Source organism: Manis javanica, chromosome 4 (genome assembly GCF_040802235.1).
Source record: "Manis javanica isolate MJ-LG chromosome 4, MJ_LKY, whole genome shotgun sequence".
NCBI lineage: Eukaryota > Metazoa > Chordata > Mammalia > Pholidota > Manidae > Manis > Manis javanica.
In genome coordinates, this window is record NC_133159.1 from 147,281,994 (window position 1) to 147,308,559 (window position 26,566).

The following is a 26,566-nucleotide window of genomic DNA, read 5'->3' on the forward strand; positions in this document are numbered from 1 at the left end:
AAACAATTAGTGAAAAATTTCTCACTGTACACTTACAGCTAAGTGTCAGATGTAAATTAAAACAAAAAAAAAAACCCTTTAACCTCAACCTTTACTGTTTGAAAACACATAAAGGAAACGTGATGCCAGTTAAGTAAAACAAGAAATTCAAGAGTTTGTCCACAATATCCGCACACAACTGTCTCCTTTAGGTTGCAGGAACAGTCTACTCTTCAACTTTAAAAATGAACTCTAAGTGAACAAAAGTTGAATTGTATTGGATGCTTAAATAATGAGACTTCTGGAAAATAGAGGAAGGAAAAAATTATATTTCTATGCCAGAAATATAGATAAAATGTGTACCCCGACAGATTAAACACAATATCCAACAAGATAAAAGACTTATACATAGTTTTAATTTTAAGTGATTCTAAAAAAGGAAATTTTCCATAATCTGATGAGAATTTTTTCTCTGTAAAGAAAGGAGGGTTCATTCACACAACTAAACCGATACATACTTTCCATAACCGCATTAATAAGTCATGATTACTTAGCCTTAGAGGCAGATGTGGTGGTTCCCAGCAAAATGAACACAAATAACTCAGCTTCTTGTCTTTTGTTCATTCTCAAGAGCATGTTTTACCTTTACCTTGACATTTAGCTTAAACTATTTTAACTGATAGGGAACCTCACAAGCTCATAAATATAACTGACTTGACTGCAATAAATATTAATTTACATGAAAAATCCAAACACAAAAATAATATAACAATCATTTTGATTAAAGAAGTTTAAAAGTTACATATACTCAAGCCACCTGTAAGTCTATTTTCTAAAATGTACAAGCCCACTACAATGTATCAAATATGAAAGAATCACATTTTACCTGTACTATATGAAGAAAACAAGGGATAAAGACAACAGCTATAATAACAAAAGTCTATCTGGGCAGAACCAACATAAAATATAAATTACAATATACTGAGCAGAGGTTCTAGCTCTCATGTACATATGTATATATTGATATGTATGGGCTAGAGATCGTGGCCTTTGGCTGACAGTTTTCTGCCTTAAATTATGAAGTAATTGGTATTGGACTTTCACTCCTAAAGTAAACAAATAGAAAACTTCACAAAATACATGTAACAATTTTTTTCAGACATTGTACCACAGGCAGCATATGACTTCTGACTGTTGAGAAGAGGGATACAAATGAGGAAACCCTATGGTGACTCTGGTTTTTCACTTGTAGAGACACCCCATGTACACAGCAAAATCTGTGGTCCGAAGAGGAAGAGCCCAAGCAAAGCATGGTACTTTTCCTGAGTTGAGAAGGAGGAAATCAGGGTGCAGGAAGGCTGAGGAGTTGTGGGACAGAATACTAGTGAAGGGGGAGCTATGCAAAGAAAGAACTTTAGAAATATGTCAGGGGGTCCCCTTGAGACTCTAGTGTACAAAGTTGCACTATATGCTAGCGTGAAATTTTATGAAACCAGTCAAAGTACAAATAGTGCAAAAAGAACCACTAGGAGGGAGTTGTAAGCTAAACACTTCCTAGAATTCATATAGTTCTAGGAAGCACTTGAGCTTCAACCTGCTAAAGTGGAGTAACTTAATATTCAGGGAAGACCTTGGAAAGAGCCTAGAGTAAAAGCTACTCTAAACAGGCCATAACACACCTTTTCAAAAGTCTTAAACAGGTAAGACTGATCCACAGGTAACTTAACTGTCCACCAAAACAAAAAATGGATGCTCTACAAAGAAAGACAACAAAATCTGTAAACTCAAAAATTAAATCTGTAAATACCAACAATCTGGTATTAACCACATGTCCAGCATCCAATAAGAAATATCTAAACCTAATAAGCAGAAAAATGTGATCCATAAGTAGAAGAAACATTAATCAATAGAAACAGACCCAGAAATGTCAGAAATAGGAGGAAAAAGTGACCATACATATATTTAAGAATTTAAAGCAGCAGCTGGCAAACTTCAACCTATGGACCAAATTTGACCCACTACCAGTTTTAAAATGAGCCATGTGCATTCATTTACATATCATCTCTGGCTAATTCTGTGCTTCAATGACAAAACTGAATAGCTCTGACAGAGACTCTATGACCTACAAAGTCTAAAATATTTACTCTATCTCCTTTTACAGAAAAAAAATGCTGACCTCTGATTTAAAGGAAGACAAACACAATGAGAAAATGTTAAGTATAACAAATTGGAACTTCTAGAGCTGAAAATATAATACCTGATTAGAAAAATTAATTGTGTTATCAACTGATTAGACACTGTAGAAGAAAATATTAGAGAACTTGAAGATAGGGCAATGGAAAGTATCCAAACTAAAGGACACAGAGTAAAGGTTATGAAAGAAATGGACCTCAGTAACCTGTGGAATAATATCAACTAGTTTAAATCTACATCCTATTAGAATTCCATTAAGAGAAGAAAAGGTGGGGAGGGGGAGAAGTATGGGCACAAAAATACTTAAAGAAATGGTGGCCAAAAATTTCAACATTTGATGAAAAATACCAATCCATCAACTCACAGATCTAAGAAACTCACCAAACCTCAGTCTGGATTAATACAAAGAAATCAAAACACACATAATCAAACTGCTGAAAAACTATAATCACAATATAATCAAATTGCTAGGACAGTAATAACAAGAAAATCTTAAAAGCAATCAGAGGAGATAAAAATAATGAATTATCCAAAGAGAAATACAGATGACTTACCACAAATAATGCAAACCAAAAAGTAATGGAATTACTTCTCTAAAGTGCTAAAAGGAAAACAACTCTGTCATTCCTGAATCTAGGGAAAATATACGTAAAAAATATAGATGAAATAAAAACATTTTAGACAAACAAAAGCCAAAAGCATTTGTTCTAGTAGATCAGCACTACAATAATATTAAAATAAATTCTTAGATAGAAGTAGAATGATAGACATGGAAACTTTAATGCACACAAAGGAGTGAAGAGCACTGGAAATACAGAAGATATTTCCTCATTTAAAAATTTCTCTTAAGAAAGTATTGTTTAAAGCAAAAACTATGACATATTTAGAAGTAAAATATGACAGCAGAAGGGAGAAAATGGAGCACACTATTATAAGGCGGTTACATTATATATACTAAAAAAAATGCTCAATCCAAAAAAAAAGGTAGGAAATGAAGAATAAAAAATAGGTGGGATAACCTGATCATCTACAATTGCTCTCTTACAACACTAAATTATGTTTTCTACCTTTATCTTGCATCTACCTACCACTTCAGCATTTTATTAAAAATAAAAATAAAAATAATAATAAAGGGAGAAATGTGGGATCCACATACAAATCAAGTATAAAAATCAAATGAATATTCATATTTGACCTGATTGTTTATAATTCATAATGCATGATCAAAACCAAAAGTTTCTGTGATGAATGCCCTTGTACTGTTCACCATGTAAGAACTTTTTCACTATGTAAGAATTTGTTCACCATGTAAGAACTTGTTCGTTATGCTTCAGAAGATTGGAGACTGACGAGAATTAGGCTTGAGATGGATCAATGATTGTGCATTGAGCATTGATCCCCCTATACAGAATTTTATTGTTGTTAACAACCATTTGATCAATAAATATGAGAGATGCCCTCTCAAAAAAAAAAAATAATTTGAGGGTAGAGTTAGTAGTTTGAGGGTAGAGTCAAACCCAACCATACTGAAAACTACATCAGTTGTAAATGGATCAAACATATAATTGAACGACAGAATGTCAGACTGTATTAAAAAGCAAGAGCTCACATACATATACATGACTTTATGTACATGCTGTCTGTAAGAAACCCATTTTAAAATCAAACCCCAAAAAATAAAAGTAAAGGGATGAAAAAAGAACCATTTAAAAATAATAAAAATGATGGAGTGGCTATATTAAGTTCACATAAAGTATACTTCAGATAGGGAAAATTATTAGAGATTTTTAGGGAGATGGAACAATCTTAAATATGCAGGCATCTAATAACAGCATCAGAATACATAAAGCAAAAACTGACAGAACTGAAAGATGAAATAAACAAATCCACAATTATAGTAGGAAATTTCAATACCCTTCTCTTATCAGTTGACAGAACAAATAAAATGACAACTAGTATGGATACAGAAGACTCGAACAATATGAAACACTCCACCCAACAACAGCCAAATACATATTCTTTTCCAATACACATGGAACATTCATCAAGACAGATTATATGGTGTGGTATAAAACAAGTCTCAACACATTTCAAAGAATGTGCCACGTGGCAAATTAAAGGTCAATACAGGAGTACTTCTTAAGGAAGAGTGGCAAATGAAAGTCCTTAAAGGTTAATGTTTATAGTTAGGGACAGTGTCCTTTAATCTATGTAATCAAAAGAAGCCAAATAGCTATATACAGCCCAGACTGTTACTTCCCAGCACAGGAAGCTCTATAAATTCCCTAGTTAGTGACCAGGTCACAAGTAACTAACATTCATTAACTGCACATGTAACTTTTGAGAGTTCCTAATTACTGCATTGGATACTTATAAGTACTTAATGATGATAAGTAAGTTAAACTTTATGGTTATAAGGAAAAGTTATATTTTCATTAGAGTGGCAAGTTTGAGATTTTTGTTGTTGTTTCTGGTAATTCAGTATAGTCATTCTAAGTGAGGTCAAGTCAAGATTGCTCAGTTGTTTGTGACATATTGGACATCTGGTTTTGCTTCATTTCAAAGTCTCATATATCTAGTCTCATGAGCTGTATTACATTATATTTTCCAAAGTTTTGATAATGGAATAATTTTGCCTTGTCCAGGATAAATGATGTCCTACTCAGCCAGGCAAGAGTATGTCTGGGTAAGAGAAAAACCATAGTTATATCAGAGGGTGTCAAAGTCTAATAAGAGCATATATAGGTATTTGTGGAAAAAGTATTTTAACCTAAAAAAATATTTTTTAGATAAATTTTATAAATTCCTACAATCTATATTCTTTCATGAGCAGTGTAAAAAGGAAGGTTTAATGATTGAAAAAAAATAACAGAATTCTATGGAATCAATTTTTATTCTAGCTTCAAGAATAGTAATACACTACTAATTAAGTTCTAAATAAGAGTATTTAGGATTAAAAAATATTCTAGGATAAAGAGGAACAAATTTCCAACTACAAAATAAAATAAGTCATGGGGATTAAAGTGCAGATGAGGGAGTATAGTAAAAAATATTGTAGTATCTTGGTATAACAGATGGTAACTACACTTATCAAGGTTAGCATTTAGTAATGTATGTAATTGTTGAATCACCATGTTGTATACCTGAAACCAATACTGCATATCCAACTATTTCAATAAAAAGAAAAAATAATTTTCATAAAGAAATGAAATGATCATTCCTCAATTTATACCACACAGAGATATCCTAATCTGGTAGTGAAGAGAAGTTCTAAGTAGGACCCTGATAATAACCTCTATAAGCCCTGAGAAAGAAATCCTGGTGCCACAACACAAATTACAGTCATTGTAAGGAAGGTGTGGGATATTCATACCTTAATCCCTGAAAAGGATTCTATCAATAAAATGACAAACTAGTATGTGCATGCATTGTTAAAAAAAAAAGTTCTCTGATTTTGAGCTTTACATTAGATTTACTTGGGGGCTCTTTCTTTCAAATATATTTTTTAAAAAGTAAAAACCTAAAATGGACATATTAATTAAGAGCCTAATTTATAATTAAACCAAACCTCTTTATCAACCAAAATGGAGAATATAATATTGCATAAAGAGTACAATATAAATATATGTATGAGCGTTTATAAGGAAGATGAGTAGACAGACATTCTTCCATCCTAAACAGCTCCCTCAGAATTGATAAAACATTCCTAAAGACTGGAGTTGTTTGTACATCTGTAATGTCAATTCGTAGCCTAATCCATCATCCATACACAGAAGTCAAGTGAGATCCCAAAGGCAAAATTTCCAATTAGCTTTGTCTGGAAAGTTTAGGGCAAAGGTAATAAAATAAAGAATCCTGTGCTGATTCACTGGGAAAACATTTGTTTGCTACACTCCTTTGCTAAGGAACAAAAGGAGTCAGTGGTTAGTCTGGAATGTGATTCATTAGGAATATCTGGATGATAAATAAATGAAAGGAGATGACAAATGGTTGTCTGCAATGACTTGCAAAACCTTTGTTTTCTTTAAGTTCAACTTTTAGGGAACTTTAGAAATGCCTTTGCAAACAGGAATTCTACTCCTAAATTCTCTTAATCGTTGTCTTCCTCATCATAGTCAGAAAACAACTTACCTAAGGTTATGATGTACAGCAAACAATTCTAGAAGGCTAGAGCATAAAACTACTGATTCCAAATGGACACCAAGGAGTTAAACTACAATTTATATTCCTTTTGTGAAAGGTTCCAAGTTTACAAATTAAGCCTCTGCTCACTCTATATAAAATGTAGTACAGTATGTCAAAAAGCAATACTGTGGCCATTAATGTGAGTTCTGGTTTACAACTTAGTAGATGTAATCAGACTTCTGTCTCCTATTCCTCATTTGCTGAAAAGCCTAGCAATAATAATGAAGATAATGCCCGCACAACCGAGGTAATAGGGCAACACTATATGAGAATATACAGTAAAAGCGTTGTGACTATAAAATTGTTTACAAAAACAAAAAAACATATATATATATATCTCTGAAGTCATTTTTATTGTATTAAATCAATCCATAAATAAAGATATGCTTCATTTTTCTTTTCAAAATCTAAGCAACTTTTCATCATAAAGTTGATTTAAGTATTTAGGAGAAATGGACTACATATTTAGAGCAAGAGCTTAAAAAGGTTATTATAAATTGCTTAAAATATATCCCCAACAGAACAGATTTCAACTAAACTGAATCTTTTCAGCTTTCATTTAAGCGCAGAGTAATAAATAATGACTTAAGGGCAGGAAGTTATCCAGTCTGTACAGCATACCCCCTATATTCTGGAGACCTTGATTTCTTCTTTTGATGTGGTGGTGTTCACAAGAGTTAATACATGAGTCATTCCTTGGGGAAAGACAGGGAGAAGAGCTAGTCATGCCCTCATCAAAAAAAGGGCAAACAGATCTTTTCGAAGAAGAGCCCGTTGGTCTTCCCGCAAAAGCCCTGAGTCACTGCATGCTTATAGCCAGAGTCATTATACCTATACATAACAATTACCAAGTCACATCAGAATCTTACTTCTGGCAATTTCTTCCTTTTTTTTCTTACAGAGGGACAAACAGGTGAGCAATGAAGCAATAATTAAAAGACAAGCAGGAAAAAAGTAAAGAGGCTCCATAACAATTTTTTAATATTCCACCTCATGGCATTAAAGAATTACTATAATATTTCTCTACTTCACTACTTCATTTCAATCCATATCCATGTGATTTTCCAAGTGACATTTACTTTAGTTATCAAATAGCCAAAAAATGTAAGAAATGTCTGATGAAAAAATACCTTTATAATAGTGTCCTATCAATTATTTGTGCATTAAGGTAAACATGGTGCTGTTTACAGGTGTTCTGTAAATATTCAATAGCAATCAAATGTCAGATTTTTTTAAATGTACAATTTTTACTGCACATTTTAGTGATGAAGTAATCTTAAACTTTAAAGTAGAAACAAGCCTCTGAATCTTACACAAGGGTAAATATGTTGCAACTAATTTTCTTTCTATTTTTTATAGCAAAGAGCCAAATATTTTTTCTATTAAAATGGTCATATTAAAGACTCATAAATACCATTCAGATGATATCTTGATGTTATAGCTTCTAATAAAACCTGATCTATTCTACAATGTAATTGAATAGTTCCAAAACTTTTCTACATCCCAACTGCATCTAGATAGGACAACTCTAATGCTTTCAACATGTGAAAATCCCTCCTATCTGGACCCCAAAGATAAGGGAATTCACTGGCTAAAATATATGTCAAAGATAAAAGTTACCTGTAAAATATATTCATCCTTCTATTTATAGCTCAATATTTGTGAGCTTTTTAAAATTATAAAATGATTGTTGAAAGGTTTTGTTCCCATAGAGTCCTTTGTCTAGGAGTTCGGCTTATTTGAAAGGAATATAGGGCTTATTAAACCTTTCTCCAGGAAAGTGCTCCACCTAGTGTAAAAAACTGTTCATGCTGCATTATTTGGGGCTTAAAAATTCTTGCCAAGGACTTAGTCGCTGTTATTGTTAAATAGAACAGGCTTTATAAATCCTTAATGGCACAGTGTTTACAAATGGCTCTTTAATCATCTGCTTGTCTTGTAACTTGATGAATAATAATATACTAAATGTAATAAGAAGCGTGTCTGAAATACATTTCTCACTATCAAAGTTCCTGTTTTTGTTAACTTGATTGTTTACAGAATTATGAATAACATTTTTCTAGTAATGGGAAGTAATTCTAAGGTGGCTACTGAAATAACCCCATCACTTCTTCCAAAGTTTATAACAATCTAAACTTATCCATAAATTGTTTCTCAAAATGATTGCAATGTTGTAAAAACTGGTATTCAATAATTGCACACATCAATGGTTAAAACAAGAAATTAGAATTAAACCTGCTGTCACTAGGCAGCTCATTTGGAACAAATTCTTCCACATTTCTCTTCATAAGAAGTTAGGTTTTTTCCCCCTTAATGGTTTCTAGAGTACTCAAACACTTGTACAACTATCCTCTCTCCTAAACATCATGTTAAGGCTAACATTATGATCCAGAAGAGAGAAATTATAATCCTTTTTTGGCAAATGGATGAACCAAATACACAACGTGTCACATAAAAATCTTTAGAAGGTGGCTAGCTCACCAGGGTCCCCAAGCTTAATATGCTTCTTCTAGTATACTTACTGTCATCCCATGAGTTAGAGCAAGGGTTAGAAAACTACAGCCTGCAGATCAAATCCAGCCTGCCACCTGCTTTCGCGAATAAAGGTTGATAGGCAGTCACATTTATTCCTTTACACACTGTCCTTGGATGTTTTCTCATAACAATGACAGACCTGAGGAAGCTGAAAGAGACTGGCCGGCAAAGCCTAAAATACCTGGCTCTTTACAGAAAAAATGTTGACCCCTGTGCTGTCTAGATGCATTAAAGAGGTTAACAGCAGTGATGTTCCCTTCATTAACTTCCTATGTTTACTCTGGGCATAATTTCCACTAGTAAATAAGCATTCCTGGATCACTCATGTTCCAGATCTTCTGAAAGGAAACTGTTACATGCTTGATAAGATTAAAATACGTTTGTTTTGTTAATGAATTTCTGGAAATTAATATCCAAGAGAAGAGTATTTAGAAGGTACAATCTTAGACAAATCTATCAGCCACAGAAGCTTTTTTGCATCTGATCTATTTATAAAAAACATGAATAAAGTAAATGAATGAAATCAGTAACTTGTACTACCTGCCAGACAAAATTTGCTCATTTGTTAGACATCAAAGCAACAAAGATGCCTGCATCAGAAATAAAATCAAAAGAAAGTTTACAGATGTTATTTAATTTCTAATTTTTTATTTAAGATTCTTTCCTTAAATAAAAAAACAACCTATCTTACTATAGATATACCAGAAATCATACGTATGTTATATACACTAAATAAAAAACTAAGAATCACATTTTAAGCCATTCACTGTGCCTGTTGCTTATCTAAATTTAAGTAAACTTAATGCAGAGGGCATATTAAAATGTCATTTTTAATGCAAGGAGTAGATGCAGTTTTATTTGCTGGGGAAATAAAAAGGAGGATTACTGATGTTCAATACAAAATTATCATGAAAAATAAGAAAAAGCTATACATAGATTGGGTCACTTTTCATCAGCAGTCACAAAAAAATACTCAGAAATTGGAGGTAAACTATTTTACCAATAAAAGAAGTCCAATTATTTTTCCTACCCCTCACACCTCTATAGGATTTTCCAAAGATTTTATTTTACATAAATTTATTCAACATGTTATGAGGACCTAGTATGTACCAGATACTGTTCTAGATACTTGGAATATGACAGTAAGCAAAGGAGAAAAAAAAATCCCTGCCCTCAAAGAGCTTATACTTTGGAAGTAAAGCTCTTATTTTACTGCAGTTTTTATTATTTCAGCTACTTGCACTCCCATGCACTATCCAATTCCCAAAATTTGAAACCTTTCTTACTGTCACTGCTCTAGAGCAGGTAATTATTGCCTCCCACCTGCCTTTTAACCTAACTGGACTTCTTACTTTCAGTTGCTTCCATACCATATATACCCTCCACAATGCTGCCAAAATTATGTTCTTTCTAAAACATGTGTGTTAATGCTTGTTTGAATAACTTTGTGACATATAAAACCTAAACTCCCTAGCCTGACTTTCATCTACAATTTGATACCAACCTATTTTCTCTCATGTGTCTTCTTTCCATTTCCAAAATAGTTTACTTTCATATCTGTGTATCAACTGCCTTTCCCTCAACAAACCCAAATTCATAAACTTTTCCTACTTCCTCCTCCAAGAGAATTCCTCCCTATTTTAGGGGTTTCATAACAATTTATGTATGTCACTATGATAGTACTTATCACAATGCCCTGCAGTATAGTTATCTATACGATATATATATATATATATTCTGCTCTAAATTTCTAATTCCTTTTGTAATTCACATATTATTTCAGAGTGCTTTGCACAGAGTAAATGTTCAAGCTTTTTGAAGTGAACTGAAATGAATTACCACAGTGATGATTTATGAAAGGACTCAATTTTTTTAGAATATGTACGACAACTCATTTGTTCTTAGTCCTGGTTCGAAAAAGTCTCAAAAATGAATTATCTAAATGTAACATTTCCAATTTTAGGAAGTAGTTAGATACCAATTTAAAATTACAGCAGTTATTATCCAGATGTACTTAAGCAAAAATGACTACAAAATTCTAAAGCAAAAGAGTATATGTACTAGAAAATTTATTTACATATAGCAGATGTAAAGAAGTGCATAATGCATACATCTTAATCAATTATTACAGACATAGGTATCTTCTGTCCAGATCAAAAAATAAACACAAAAGAGGGACATATCCTATTGGGACTTACTATAACAAACAATTTTTTCAATCAGCTTGTCAGTTTCCACAAAAATACCTATTTGGATTTTGACTGATAATGTACTGATTCTGTAGATAAAAGTGGGAGGAACTAAAAGCCTTACAATATTGTCTTACAAATCCATGAACATGATATATCCCTTCTTTTACCTAGGTCTTTTAGCTTCCAATATTTTACAATTTTATGTAGAGGCCAAGCACATCTTTTATTAGATTTATTCCTAGATTTTTGCTTTTATTATTTTTTTTAAAGCTTCTATAAATGGTGCCTTGTACAAAATGTCATACCTTAGATGTTATTACAGTATATAGAAATATAATTGTTTTATGTTGACCTTGTATTCAATAACTATGCTATACTCCCCTATTAATTCTCCAAGTTTGTGGAAGTTAACCTCTTCTTTTTGTAGTTCTGCCACATTTTGTTCTTTATATGCTGAGTATATATTATTAGATAAATACAAATTTAGAACTGTTATATCTTCCTGGTGAATGAATCTTTTATTAATAATGGACACATTCCATCTACTAACACTTCTTACCTTGTACTCTATTTTGATGTCAATATAGTTATTTAAGCTTTTTCTTGGTTGACATTGAATGACTTATCTTTTTACTATAATCTTTCTGTGTATTCATGTTTTAAGTATGTAGATTATGTATAGAAAATAGTTGAGTATTTTTTCCACTTATTTGGACAACTGGAAGAACATTTGTTCCATTCACATTTATATAATTATTGATATATTTGTATTTAAATCTACCATAGATGCTTACTACTTATCTTGCTTGTTCTATGCTCTTTCTGTCTCCTTTCTTGCTCTCTTTTGCCTTGGCTTTAAAAAAATTATTCAATTTTTATTTCTCCTTATTAGCTAGATAGCTACATATTGTTACATTGCTTAACCTAGAAATTATAATATAAATCTGTATTTATTTAAATCTTGTATAAATTAATCTTATCTTTTCCAGGGCAGTGCAATGACCTTAGAATAATTTAATTTGTTACTCCACATGTGATTTGTAGACCATGTATTTTAATTTTCTCCATACATTTTAAATCTCTCAAGACATCACCATTACTGCTTTTAATGTCAATATTAATTTTACACATATATTTACCCTTTTCCTACTCTTAATACGTTCCCGAATCTCTGAGCTCCAATCTAGAATTACTTTTCTTCTGTTCAAAGAACACCTTTTAGTATTTCTTCAGAACATGTTTGCTAGTGACAAACTGTTTCTGTTATAGTTCTGAAAATATCTTTAATTTACCCTGTTCATGGGACACTTTGAGCATTGAATCCTCTGTTGGTAGTAATTTTCTTTTAGCCCTTTAAAGCTACCATTTCACTATCAGCTGAATTCTCAACAAAATCAGTGATAGCAAGAAATCAGTCTTACTGGAGTTTCTTTGAAAACAGTATCTCTTTTTCTCAATCTCTCCTTTTTGTTCTGGACATTTTTCCTCTGGCCTATTTTGCAGAGGAATACTAACATTTATTAGTACTCTCTTAGTTGTAACTACTGAAAGTCCATTAATTGAGTTCTTAATTTCAGTTACTATGTTTTTTCAATCCTAGAATTTCCATTTGGCTCTCCTTATAGTTTCCAATTCTCTGGCAAAATACTCAGGCTTGTTTTTTATTCCCTTGAACATTCTTATTATAGATTAAAGTACATTAAAGCCTAATAAGTTCACTAAATGGATCTCCTGTGGGTTTGTTTCTATTATTTCTTTGTGTTGATTAAATTATCTTTTCTCTTCAGACACCTGGTAATTTTTCATTGAGTGTTGGACTTATTTGTGAAAAAAATAAAAGAGTTAATATGAAGCCTAGGATGATAAGATTTAAGCCTGAGCTTCAGTCCCCAAAAGGGCCAATTTATATCTAGTTAATCCTTCTGTTTACAGCATGGCCCCTTAGGGGTGCAATCCAAAACTTGTGGGTTTATCAGGGCATATCGTTGGCCAGTTTCACCTTTTTGGGTTTCCTCTTTAATCTAGATGTTGGTCTTGTAATTCTTTGCTCTCTTTTTACCTCTATGATGTCTTTAAACACATGTTTTTAAATTTTATCAACTTTTTAAAGATAGTTTTATGAGAGTTAATTCGAATTGCCTAATCTATCATCACTGAAAATGCAACAACGATTGGCAGTTTTCAGTATGCTATGACATACTGCTAAAGTAAAATTAATTGTGGGAAATGTTGCTCATGATTTCTTAAGAACAGCTAAAGTATTTAAATTGAAAATCACTGCTTTCTAAAAATAAAATCAGAGTAAGAATAATGACAATTATAAATAATAGCAGATACCATTTATTGAGGACCTTATATATATTAGCCACTGAGCTGAAAGGTATATATCTATTATTTCATTTAATCCTTAAAACAGCCTTAAGAGATAGGTACTATTATTATTATTCCCACTTAAAGTTGAACAAACTGAGGTTTAAAAGTTAAGAAATGTGCCAGATATCACACGTATTTGACAAATATCACAGTAATATTTGACCAGGCATTCTAATTCAGCTGTTTGACTCTGAATATATCCTATTACCTACCATCATGGGAATGAAAGATTTTAGTCCCATAACAAAATCACCTTCCATCACTTGCATATTCTTGAATATTAAAGAAAAGGATAAAATTATGTTATTATATCTGAAACTGGGCAAGCCATGGGAGTATGTCCTACATGTAACTATATACATCATAATGGAAAGAAAGGCTGATAACTGTTAAACTAATAAATGAATGTGGGAAACTATTAAGAAAACTTATTTCACTTATAAGCATTACCTGGTATTACATAGGCATAAATACAGGTAAGTAATAGAATATTTTTTTAATCTAGTAGAACTATTTGAGGATTTCATAATTGATTCAGAATAGAATCTGCAAATAAAGTACAGTATAGTGGTTATATTAACAATGCCACCTAGTGGCAGCCAAATGTACACTATTTAGGAAAAAAATCTAGACGAATGGTTCTCATTCTTAATCTTTTATGAGTTAGTCTTTGGAGAATCTAATACCATAGGTCCTTTTTGCCAGAAAGGTGCATATTTGCAAAGACACATAACAATATGTCTAGTGTTTCAGGACATTAGCAGACCTCATGAAACCCATCTGCTGACCATTAAAATCAAAAGAACAAACCAACTAATCTAGAAGCCCAACTAACTCTCCTGAACCTTGAAAAGGAATCCATTCAGTTTTCCCTTATCTCTTATGCTCTGGTTGCAATCACTACTCCTGTATAAATAGTATCTAACTTTTCCTTTGTGGCTAGATATCTGTTCTCTGCAACTTACAAGATTTCCACGATTCTCAAATCAATTTACAAAATTTGATGGTAGCCCAAACCAATCAGTTTTCCGTGTTGACCATCATTAAATTTAATGTGGACAAAGAACTATTCTTCTAATTTTTAAAATGACGAGGACTTCCAGGACATCCGAATTAAGTTATAACTTTCAATTATAACTTAAAATATAAATGAAATTGTTTATTGATAAACTGAAAAATCAGGACTTTCCCATTTTATAGGTATCTTAATATTTCAGGAAATATAGAAACAGTTTATATCATTTAGCTGTACAATGAGTTAGAATTAACTAAATGATACTTCCAAAAGAGGTAACTTCTATACAGGGAAAAACCTACTGGGAAATTCTACCTATTCAGGAAATAGTTTCCTATTTCATTTTTAAGCAATGATTTCCAGTAAAAGGAACCATGATGAAGAGTGAAATAAACCTTTTTCCTCTAAACTATGTTTCTTTTTCACCTATTTTGTTGAAAATTTCTGTCAAAAGGAGGGATATATTTCTGATTACACTACTCTCCTAACTTGGTTATTTGTTTTCTTGACTGAGGACTTACATGTGTATATGGAAAGGGTTTGTGTTTCATCAGCACAGACATGTATAACATGTGAATGTTAACGTCACATCTCCCTAAGTGAGGATTATGTAAACGCTCATAAATGAAAGGAGGTGTAATTAGGACTTTCCAAACATAATCACACTGCATATATAAAACAAAAGGAGTGGTGATCTAAAAGGATTAAACTCTGCTAAGCATCTAATACCAAGAAAATGTTAAGTTTTAAAAATCTTACCAGAGATTATTTAGAATAGCTTCTTAAATAATTACAGAGATCAAAATTTTAAATCTTTGATTCTGCTTTGCTTTGGTTTCCTGGCTATTTTTCTCTATTCTATAATTGCCAAAGTTCACAAGCGGCTAATCTACATTTATTGATGAAATATTTTACCATACATTTGCTACACTATTGGGTTACTGACTAACTTGGATCCTGAGAAGACTATATAGATAAGAATTCATGTAAAGCTCTGAGCACAGAGCCTATCACATAGTAAATATTCAATAAATGCTAGCTAGTCTATCAGTCAGGCAGGACAGGCTGCAATAAAAAGCAACTCAACCCAGTAGCTTAAAACAACACAGTTTATTTTTCCTTTACTCTACATACCCACAGCAGGCTGGCAAAGGGAATCTGTTCATCATAGTGAGAGACTCAGGCTCCATCCTGAAACTGTAGGTGGGTGCAAGAGAGTATGACAAGCCTTGCTGCTTTTGCCAGGGAGGAACACCGATCACTGATGCACACATTCATTGGTCAAAGCAAATCACACAGGTATGGATACCACAAAAATGAACACCAAATATGGGTAAAAAATAACAGAACTGGCTTCAGCTAGTATTACTATGATGACAATGATGATGATAATATTTGTTATTATTATTAGTAGTAGTAACAGTAGTAGTTAACTTCTTGCATTCTAAATCTGACTTCCATTCCAAAAGGCAGTTGAAAAATAAACAAAGACCAATTAAATCTTGTAGTTTCTTTTGCTTGACTTCTCTGAAAATTATTTTTTTTGTCAGTGCTCACTTTTCTTCATTCTCCCTGTTGCACCTAAGGAATCCTACAAGGGAAGCCTGTGTCTAAATGAAAAGATCAAAGAACTAAAGATAATCTGGTCAAATGGAAAGGGCATATACTGTGTTTCTCTTTATATATATTTTTAACATTAACATATTTCTTCCCAAGCAATATGTTACATACTGAATTTGTTTGCTACCTTGGCCTTTCATTCATTTCTGATCACTGTTGTCTAAAAGAGTGTTCTTTTGACAAAATCAACAACAACTCATAATAAAAGTTTCAGCAAACTAGGAACAGAGGTGAGTATCAAATTGATAAAGAACATCTGCACAAAACTTAACAGTTAACATGGTACTTAATGGTAAGAAATTAAGGGCTTTCCCACTGAGACTGGGAACAAGGCAGGATGTTCTCTCACCCTTGCTATTCAGGATCATACTGGAAGACCTAGACCTAGCCGAAGCAGTAAGACAAGAGAAGGAAATGAAAGGATATACAGACTGAGAAGTAAGAAAGGAAACTGTCTTCCTATGCAGATGATTATCTCCATAGAAAATCTTAAAGAATTGATGAAAAAGCCCTAAAACTATTAAGTGATTATAGCAAGGCTGCAGGATACAAGTTAGTCTACATAGTCAATTGCTCTCCTATACATACCAGCAGTTAATACACACAATCCATGAATCATGTCTCTAGGTATTTACCTAAATGAGTTGAAACCTTCTATATAAAAAAAATTTGCACATGAATGTTTATAGAAGCTTTACTCATAATAGCCATAACTTGGAAACAAACATGATATCCTTCAATAAGTGAATAAACAAACTACGGTGGTACCTCCAGAAAATGAAATTATTATTCAGCAATAAAAAGAAATGAGGTATCAAGCCATGAAAAGATATAGAAGAACTTTATATGCATATTATTAAGTGAAAGAAGACTGGCCAAAAAAGATACATACTGTAAAATTCCAACTATATTCTGGAAAATATTCTGGAAAAGCAAATATTTAATGAGATAGTAAAAGGATCAGTGTTTGTTGCTAAGGGTTTGTGGGTTGGCGGGGAGGAGGGTAAGAATAAATAGGTGGAGCACAGGGTACTTACAGGGCAGTGAAACTATTTTGTGTGATACTGCAGTGGAGGATATATAACATTACACATTTGTCAAAACCAACTGTTCTATTATTAACAGTGAACACTAATGTAAACTAAACAATGGGCTCTAGTTAATAATGTATCAGTATTTGTTCCTCAACACTAAGGCAGTGTTTGTTCCACAACACTAAGGCAAAATGTTAACAGTAGGAGAAACTATCATTATGTTGTACACCTGTATAACAATATAAGTGTTATATGCCCACATACCTCAATTAGAACAAAACAAAACAAGAAAAAAGGGGAAACTGTGTGGGTATGTGTCTGTGTCTGTTCCTTTCCATCCAACCACGGGCACCAGCAAACCACTAGAATCAGGTGAAGATCTCATCTACCTTGCAACGTAATTACAATTACTATTTAAATTTCTCTTTTCAGATACATACTGAACGAACAAGTGAACACACACTGTTTTCTATTCAGTTAAGAGTACCAACATCTGCTCACTCAAGTGAAAAACCAACAATTATCTTTGGCACCTTCTTCTTCCATACTAAACAATGACATCTTTTTGATTGTACCAATAAAATTCTCTAAGATTTGTCCTTTCTCATTTCAATGGCACTACCACTCCAACCATTCTTTTGAAATTTAAAGATTTATACCATCTTTTTTCTTCATTCTGGGTGACTTCTCTTTGCAAATTATTTTTTGTAAATACCCCTTCTTCTCCATATTTCCTTCCTCCTCCATGGAAGCCTGTCTCTTTTGGAAGGATTATCATTAACAGCCTACCTGCTCTCTCCATCTGCAATCTATCTCCCACAGTATAGCCAGAATTATATACACATAAAATGCAGACCTGGTTACTTAATTTTAGGGCATTTGAAGTAATTCTAAATGCTACTCACAAACAAACAATCAAATTTACCTAATGCTGAAAAATGTGTCCTAATCCACCCTGGACCCCAGTTTATTATTGGCAGTGATAACACTACAAGTTTTCAATATCTTACTCAGAAACAGGAATAGAGTGAAATAAAGGAGGAATCCAGGGCACAAAATTTAATGAGACACCCACTCATCAATCCCACACTTACATGGACCCTGAAAGAGCCTATTTAAATTCTGTGCCCTGGATGTCTTGCTCATTACCCTCTAGTCCTAGCTCTGCTATTATTTCAGGATATTTGTCAATGTTTGGAGGTAAGATAAAACCTAAATTTTATCTAATTTTAACTAAGCAAAAATACTTTTTAGGAGGTGTACATTTTATATTTTGGTTTAAAAGGCTTTAAGAAAGACTTAGTTCCATATGTATAATACTTCATCAAATACATTCAATAAAAATAACACATAAATATACATGGTGTATGAGGATGTGAAAGGAGACAATGTTTCTCGTTTGCTGATTAACAGAGAAAGTAAACTGAACAAATCAATTCTAAGCCTTACATGGAATTTGTAAATTTAAGTAACTTCAACTATTAAAATGACAATTGCATAAGCAAGAGAACAATTATTCCAAAATCTGGAGGAAAAAAACATTTCCTAGATGAATTAACGTAAGTAAACAATCTCATTTGCCCAAAGGTTTTTCTCTCCCCTCTCTGTTTAAATCGTCAACCCAAAAGAAAAAGCAAAACAGATTTCTAAATCAATCTTAAAACACTGATTTGAGGATCAGAAAGCTTATAAAACACAAAGATAATGAATTAAAAATCTTAGAATTTTAACTTCTGAAGTAAAAGCATCAATTAAAATATAGTCTCTTTCCAAGTAATGACTCTATAGCTTCTTACTACGCTGACAGACAATGACTCCAGTGGGGTAGGGTCGGGGGACTTGATAATATGAGTGAATGTTGAAATCACAATGTTGCTCAAGTGAAATCTTCATAAGATTGTATATCAATGATACCTTAATTAAAAAGAAAGTCTCGATCTTGCTCATTCAAAATTATTCTTACCAGATAAAGCAGAAAGGTGTGCAGCCCTGTTCCAAGTCCAACAGAAGACAAAATCCCTAAGCCTATCCAGTAGGCATACAAAAGAATCTGTTTCTCTATACGTTGCACATACTGAAAAACAAAAGGGATGAGGTTAAAAAAAAACAAAAGCAGAATTCTTAAAAATAACTGTGGTATTTATCAACTACAATCAAAACAAACCAAACCGACTAAAATAAATTTCTAATAGGAAGAAAGTATTAAGATTAAAAAAAACCCTTCAAGAAGTCTAATTCCTGTATTATGTAATAGCAGAAATAGCAAAAAATTCATTAACTTGGAATAAAACTCTTGTTTCTAAACCTTTAAGGTCCTACTAGTGTGATGATATTTATAGGAGAAATGCAAACTACTAGTAAGATAACTATGAGAACAAAAATTTTAAGATATTTAAAAGTTAAAAAAATTTAAGAAAGCATGGTAATATACACTGGATGGTTAGGAGGGGCAGTTATTTATATAATATTTGTGAATAGGATACATTTTTGTTCATTGAAGTAAAGAACAGGAATAAGATTATTTTTGCATATTTAAGACTAAGATGCTTTTCTTACAAGAGCAAACTGAAGTCCCCTGGGATGTGTATTTGTTGGAAGAATTCCAGATTTTAAATTCTAGACTCTCATATTGGCAAGTAAATTCATCTAAGCAGTTCCCTGCAAACTCTTGATAGTACACACAGATTTCTTTAAAATATTTAAAATAAATACATTTAAAACTATAAAAACTTCTCTGACATTAGAGGTAAACTGCTTTAAAATATGAAATACCATTTTAGAACAATTTCCTATTAGAATACATTATTAATGTTTTGCTATTTTGACAAAAGTCATTAACAAAATGTCCTATTTTCCCTCCAGTTACGTTGTAGTTATACCCTATATGCAAATGAACTTCTCTTATCATATATATAAAAGCCTAGCCTTCAATCTAGGAAGAATATGCCTGTTTAGATGGATCACAGGAGTATGTTATAGAAAATATGAAAACTTTCATAGTGATTAAAAGATTTATGCTGCTTTCACTAAACACAGTCAGGGAAGTTTTTTTGAAAAAGGAATGATATAGACTAAATATAAGTGCAGAGCTGCTATGAACTACCAGAAGAGTATTTTTAATATTTGGCCTTGAGAGACATTAAGATACCAGTTAAGAAATAAATTAAAAAAACAAAACCAAGTCTAAAAATGTTGAGGGTAGAAATTCATTGAAACCCACAATTTTGAAACTGTTTGGGATTAGAGAAGGTACAAAAATAGAAAGAGTTCCTAAACCTCTTACCTGTTGATGTGCTCCTTCAACATAATACGTAGCTATAAGCACAGCAAGCAGCAGTAAAAAAGACAGCACAATGCTTTGACGATGCCATAATCTTAAAAACAAACAAATAAAAATTTTCACAGTTTCATTTCCAGGATTCATTACTCTCAGAACAATTTCTTGAAGCAGTTAGGTTATTCAGTTCAGCTATAGCATTAGTTCTTCACAGCTGAGCTCTTTTGTCCTTAAACACCATGGTCTCTTTGGATGCAGGAGGGGGTTAAGGGAAGATATATGGGTATAAAACCCAATTTCTTATACTAATCCCTATCATAGCCTTCCCTTACCCAAGGACTTATCATGTTTACACCTTAACTTCTAATTGGGAGAGGCATTATAATATAATGGAAAAGAGCATTGGCCTTCAAATCAGAGGAGGACTTGGGTCAGAGTCCCTTAGTGCTGCACTTTTATGAGTAAGACACTTAACCAATCTGATTCTGATTCCTGTTTTAAAAATCAGAATAATTATATACCTGTTTTACCTTCTTCATGGAGTTGTTTTAAGGATCAAATGAACTGAAATCTGTTACAAAATGTTTTATAAACTGTACGTACAATAAAAATGTAAGATACTATTACAGATAAGAACTTGGAAAGTCAAGCTGAAAATGATAGGCATGTAAAAGTTCAACTTGCTCTTTATAGTATCTGAAACAGGCTTAGAAGTATTAAATTTAAAGAGAGCAAGCACAGTTCCATGGCAGAGTTCCTTTTTCACTGGTTCAAACTATGAGTAAAAGTGCCACGTATCCTGAACCTTGTTCTACTAAACAATCTTTATCTGATGTACACAGGCCTTATTTCTCCTGAAGGTAAAGCCAGAAGAAAAAAATCTCACTTTTAATGTTCTCCTTGGCATAAAAGATTCAACAAGAGACAGTGGTCAGTTGTAATTATTCAATGAGCAAATAGCAATATGTTCCCCTAATTTTTCTTCAAACTATTTAAAGGAAAACAAATATCTTCCTGTAATACTCTATCTTTACTTGATCATTTTGATTGAGTAGGTAGCAGGGAGTATGAGATTACTAAACACTTCTAAAATCAGTAAGTAAGGTTTATATAAAAGGTAGTAGAAGACTATTTACTTTGAGGTCCAATCCTTCAAGATTACTAGGATTTCCAGAGAAAAATACTGCAAGGTAATGAGTGGCTGTCTCCACAGTACAATATTCTGTCTTTCTTCCCGATCCCTCCTCTTCTTTTCATTCACTGAAGAGGGGTCTGAAAAATAGTGCAGAAATTAAAACAGAAGGCTCAGTTTCCCAATCATTTTCAAAATTCACCTAGTTCCCATCCCACATCTGAAAGGCTGCATATGAACTTAAAAACATGTGGTTTACATTGTGACAAGTCTGGGCTAAGTGCTTCTGATCTATTCTTAACATTGTTTTTGCAATTATTTCATTGTCAGTGTTGTCGGGTAGCTGAGTCTGGGGAGGTCTCTCCCTGCACATGAGGTGAAACCTCAATGCCTGGCGGGGGAGGGTTGTTGATTCTGAACGAGAAAGAATTCTCGTGCAGGTCAGATGAGTGTAGGTAAGGAAGGAATTCATTAAAGTGAGAGTAGTAGTGAATGGCAGCTGCCTTGCAGGCAGCAGAGAACAAGAACAGAGGGAGGGAAGGGAAGCTTGTTGAACTCTTTCTCAGCATAGGACAAATCCCTTGCCAACTCCTGAAGCCAGGGTCACCTGGGTCCAGTATCCACTTGAATCTGCATGGTGTGGGGACTAAGCCCCTACCACCCCAGGATTTGAGGGGAGCCACAGAGCACTGGATGGAGTAGACTATGTCCTGAGAACTTCACAAAAGCATAGAAAGGAGATTTTCAGGTAGGTTACTACAGAGCATGATCATATAGCTACAGTCCTGTCTCAGCAGTCCCTCCCTACTTGTCTGGAGTAGAACAGAAAGAGAGAAGACTAGCGTTTAAATCTAGAAAATTGAATGAAACAGCAAAGTAACACTTACTACTACTGGAAGAGTGCACAGACAAAATGCAGTAAGTTGAGCAGTGAGAAGTCTTTACTTAAGGCAAAAAGTACACACTCGAAGAAAGGGAAGTGCAGGCAACCTCAAAGAGGAGGCATGCTTAAGGGCTTAGGATTCTGTCTTAAAGCTTTCAAGAATAGGGCAAAGGGCAGGGTGGGGGTGGCATAGGCTTGACATGTGGTCTCATAATGTATCTCTCCAGTGGAAGACATTATGTCACCATCCACAAATCAGTCCTCTAGATATTCTGTAAGATAAACTTAACACAAGGAATTTACTGATCCTGTTCTTCTCTAAAATACTGTTTATCCTCAAGCACTGGAAGCATAACATTTAGGACTGCTAGCCCTGCCTTAAGACAGGTTGTTGGCTGATTACCAAAGACTATGTTAGGAATCTTATCTCCTCACTCCCTGGTTATTAAAATGGAATCTTAGCCTTAAGACGGAGTCTCTTCTGTTCTTACTATACTGTTTATATCTTGGCATTTTTCATCACAGGCAAGAAAAGTTAATCACGATGTTTGTTCCATGTCCCTGCCCTAACTCATCAGGACACAAGTTTTTCTTCTTGTACATTACTGGAACACTAAATTAGGATTAGGCTACTTTCTATCAAGGGCAATGTAGCATCACATTGTAGAGCAAAGGGGGTTTAGAGCTGTAAACATGAAAGCAAACAACATAGTTCCAAATCCTGGGTGTTACCTAACTAGCCATGTAACCTTGGGCAAGTCAGTTGGTTAACCTTTCTATGCTTCAGTTTTCTCTCCTCTAAAATGAAGATAAAATCTTACTTACTTTTTAGGGTCACTGAAAAGATTAAATGAGTGTATATAGATATATATATATATACCTCAGAAGAGTTTGAAACTAAGTAAGTACACAATAAAGGTTATTACTGGTATCATCTACTGAAATCACAAATACATATACCCTGTAACCCAATAACTCCATTTCTAAAAATGGTTAGGTATAAAGTAAAATGACTTTGTACACATTTCTTCAATGCAGCATGATTTGTCCTAGCAAAAGATTTATAAACAACTTAAATGTTAGCAACAGAGGACAGAGGAGTGCTGAAAGTATGGTACATTCATACAGTGGAATACCAAACAGTCATAATAAAGAATAAGTTCTTCATGTACAATTACAGCACAATCTCTAGGAAATATAAGTTAAAAAAAAAAGTTTTGGAAGAGTAAAATGTGTCAGAGTAGTATTAATTTTTAAATTCCACTAGGGGAAGAATATATAAATGTATGTATTTGTTGAAAGACAGGGAAAGAAAAATAACATGCAAAAGCTTCTAATAGGAAGAGGCTATGACATATGCAATGCCTATCTCTGAATCCTAGAATTCTTAGTGAAACAATGCAAAATTTATCAACAAAGTAACCCAAGCTGATAATTGCTACAAAATGGGTTCTGCAAGGCAATGAAGTGATCAAAAGAAATGCTAACTACTATTTCAGATAGCCTGCACCCCCAACAGAAGAGAATTTCTATGATATTATGCTGTAGAATTTTTCCAAAGTATGTGAGATGCCAAACAATGTAGAAGTTAAAAAGAAAACATTACAATTAACAAAAGAAAACCCTTCATTTTCCTTTAAACACATACAGGAAAGATACTACTTAAATCATCAATATAAATAAAGCTCTAATTTTTAGGGCGAATGTATGAATAAGAGCCAAATATACTGAAATTTACCACAAATTCCTAATCTGGTTAAAATATCAATCTATCTGTCTCAAGTGAAGAAAATAAATGCATAATAATCACATTCTGACTTTTTTGATAATTGTATATTAGGATTAGCATAATAAGTAAATTTATAATCTACTTCTCAAGTTATAAAATAGCATGATAAAATCTAGTACCAAACAAAGCCAAATAAATACTTACCCTACCATAACACAAACAAATAATAATCTTGTATCTGCTAATATGACAGTGGCCAGGTTGTCTCTGATTTCACTGTGAAAAATCACCTTATAGACCATGGGCCATAATTTACTTGAAATGTAAACAAAAAATAATTACAGTAGTCCCCCTTATTTGTAAGGGATTTGTTCCAAGACCCCTGGTGAATGCATGAAATCACAAACAGTACCAAACCCTATATGTGCTTGTTGAAAGACAGGGAAAGAAAAATAATATGCAAAAACTATGTTTGTCTTACATATACATACCCTATGACAAAGTTTGGCACAGTAAGAGATTAACATCAATGACTAATAAAAATAATAATATACTGTAATAAAAGTTATGCGAATGTGACCTCCCTCTCTCAAGATATCTTACTGTACTGTACTCACCCTTCCTGTGAGATGATAAAATGCATATGTGATGAAGTGAAATGAATGATCTAGGCATTGTGACAGAATTAGGCTATACTGACCTTCTGACCAGAGGGACTAATGTAATCATATCTAAGATATATAAGAAGCTTATGCACTTATGTAAGATACTATTATATTAACAAAAGATAATTAGATATACTTCTATTTTATTCCAATGAACAGGATAGTATTTAAATCCATAGATCATCTTCCCCCAAACAACCATACTTTACCTGTGAAGCTTCCATTATATTGTTCCTTGTTCATTGCTACACGTCTCTGGTCACAATTTTTTCCATTCTCTGCCATTTCATAGATCAATAACTCTTGAGGAACTAATAAAGCAAAATAAAATCCAGTGATATGTTATATACTTCTGCTTTGCATCTATGATTAAATAAAGCTGAGAAACAACATACTTATATGCTATCTGAATAGTGCACTATGCTTTTCTTTTATAATCAAGACCTGAATAATTTGCTTAGAAACTCAAATAGAAGTAGTAGAAATACAAAAGCCATGTAATTGAAATCATTTTCCAGTTATTCCAGTGATTTTTCCAGATTAAAATTTGGAGGAAGTTTGTTCACAGAAGGATACAAAATACTAGCACCTTCAAATATTGATAGGCTACAAGGTCTAGTCTTTCTAATTCATAATTTAATATGACATACACTATCTATTCAAATTTTACCAATCTTTCAAAGTCTTTTCAGCATTTTAGAAAAAAACTGGATATTTCCAAATGTCAAAAATGGCACACATTCCAAAATCAATTTTATTTAGGAAATAATTCTACTGAAAAAAAATGGCATAGGCATATTAGATAAAATTTTTTGAAATGTTTAAGATATGTTAAATGTACTCTTTATATCATGCTTTGTATTACAGATACAGGTATAAATTCTTACTTTAAATCTCTGTATTGCAACATATGAATTGTGTTGACATAATTATTTCACACAAAAACACCTGATTACCTATGGCTGTATAATTCTTTTAGGTGTTAGTAAAGCATATCTTTCTACTAAAAAAACCACATCACTTCAGTAAAGTCCAAAATGCTGAGTCCTTAATACACTGCATGTTTCAGGAATCCTGCTAGAACAGTATCCAGCAGATGAGATTATGACATGGTCATGGGTTCAGCCTTCCTATACTTTGTTAGCTGGAGCTATTTTATTCCTTGACTACAAGTTTAACTGTAACCATTCACAAAATTTATGCCTCATACATCTTACTACACTGATGGACAGTGACTGCAATGGAGTATGGGGGGGACTCAATAATGTGGGTGAATGTAGTAACTACATTGTTTTTCATGTGAAGCCTTCATAAGCGTGTACATCAATAATACCTTAATAAAAAAAAAACTTATGCCTCATACAGGAAAATAAGTGAAAGACTATATAAAAACACTGAACAAAGAGCATACATTCATCACTCCCACAGAAAGATCTCTTCTTTTAGACACAATCTATTTGTAGACACCTTTGTTTTTTGTTGCCTTCACATCTCAATAAGCAGATAAACGTATCAAGAAATAAAGTATAGGTTTCCATTAGCATAGATGGGTAGCCTGGAATAGATTTTTTAAGATTTAAAGTCTGAAAATCTAGACTTGCATTCCAGATTTGCCACTAACTAGTTGTGTGATCTTAAGCAAGTCTCATTTTTTTCCTAGATCTTGATTTTTGTGGATATATAAAATGAAAACAAAAACTATCACTTTCACAGGATTGATGAGGATGAAAGAGAGAGAGAGAGAGAGTGTGTGT

At 32.9% G+C, this 26,566-nt stretch overlaps 1 protein-coding gene across 3 annotated transcripts in view; it reads right to left on the reverse strand.

Annotated features, from left to right (window-relative positions):
* VMP1 (vacuole membrane protein 1) overlaps positions 1-26,566 on the reverse strand; it is a 134,959-nt gene that overhangs the window by 69,975 nt on the left and 38,418 nt on the right. For all 3 annotated transcript variants that reach the window (XR_012130646.1, XM_017662573.3, XM_073235322.1), the window contains exons 2-5: positions 25,022-25,123; positions 21,540-21,675; positions 20,410-20,500; positions 19,090-19,200 (exon numbers count right to left, since the gene is read on the reverse strand). Coding sequence is in view for 2 of the 3 variants with exons in the window: in XM_017662573.3 (XP_017518062.1) it covers positions 19,090-19,200; positions 20,410-20,500; positions 21,540-21,675; positions 25,022-25,097 (414 nt within the window). In the remaining variant the exon portion in view is untranslated. The remainder of the gene's footprint in view (positions 1-19,089; positions 19,201-20,409; positions 20,501-21,539; positions 21,676-25,021; positions 25,124-26,566) is intronic.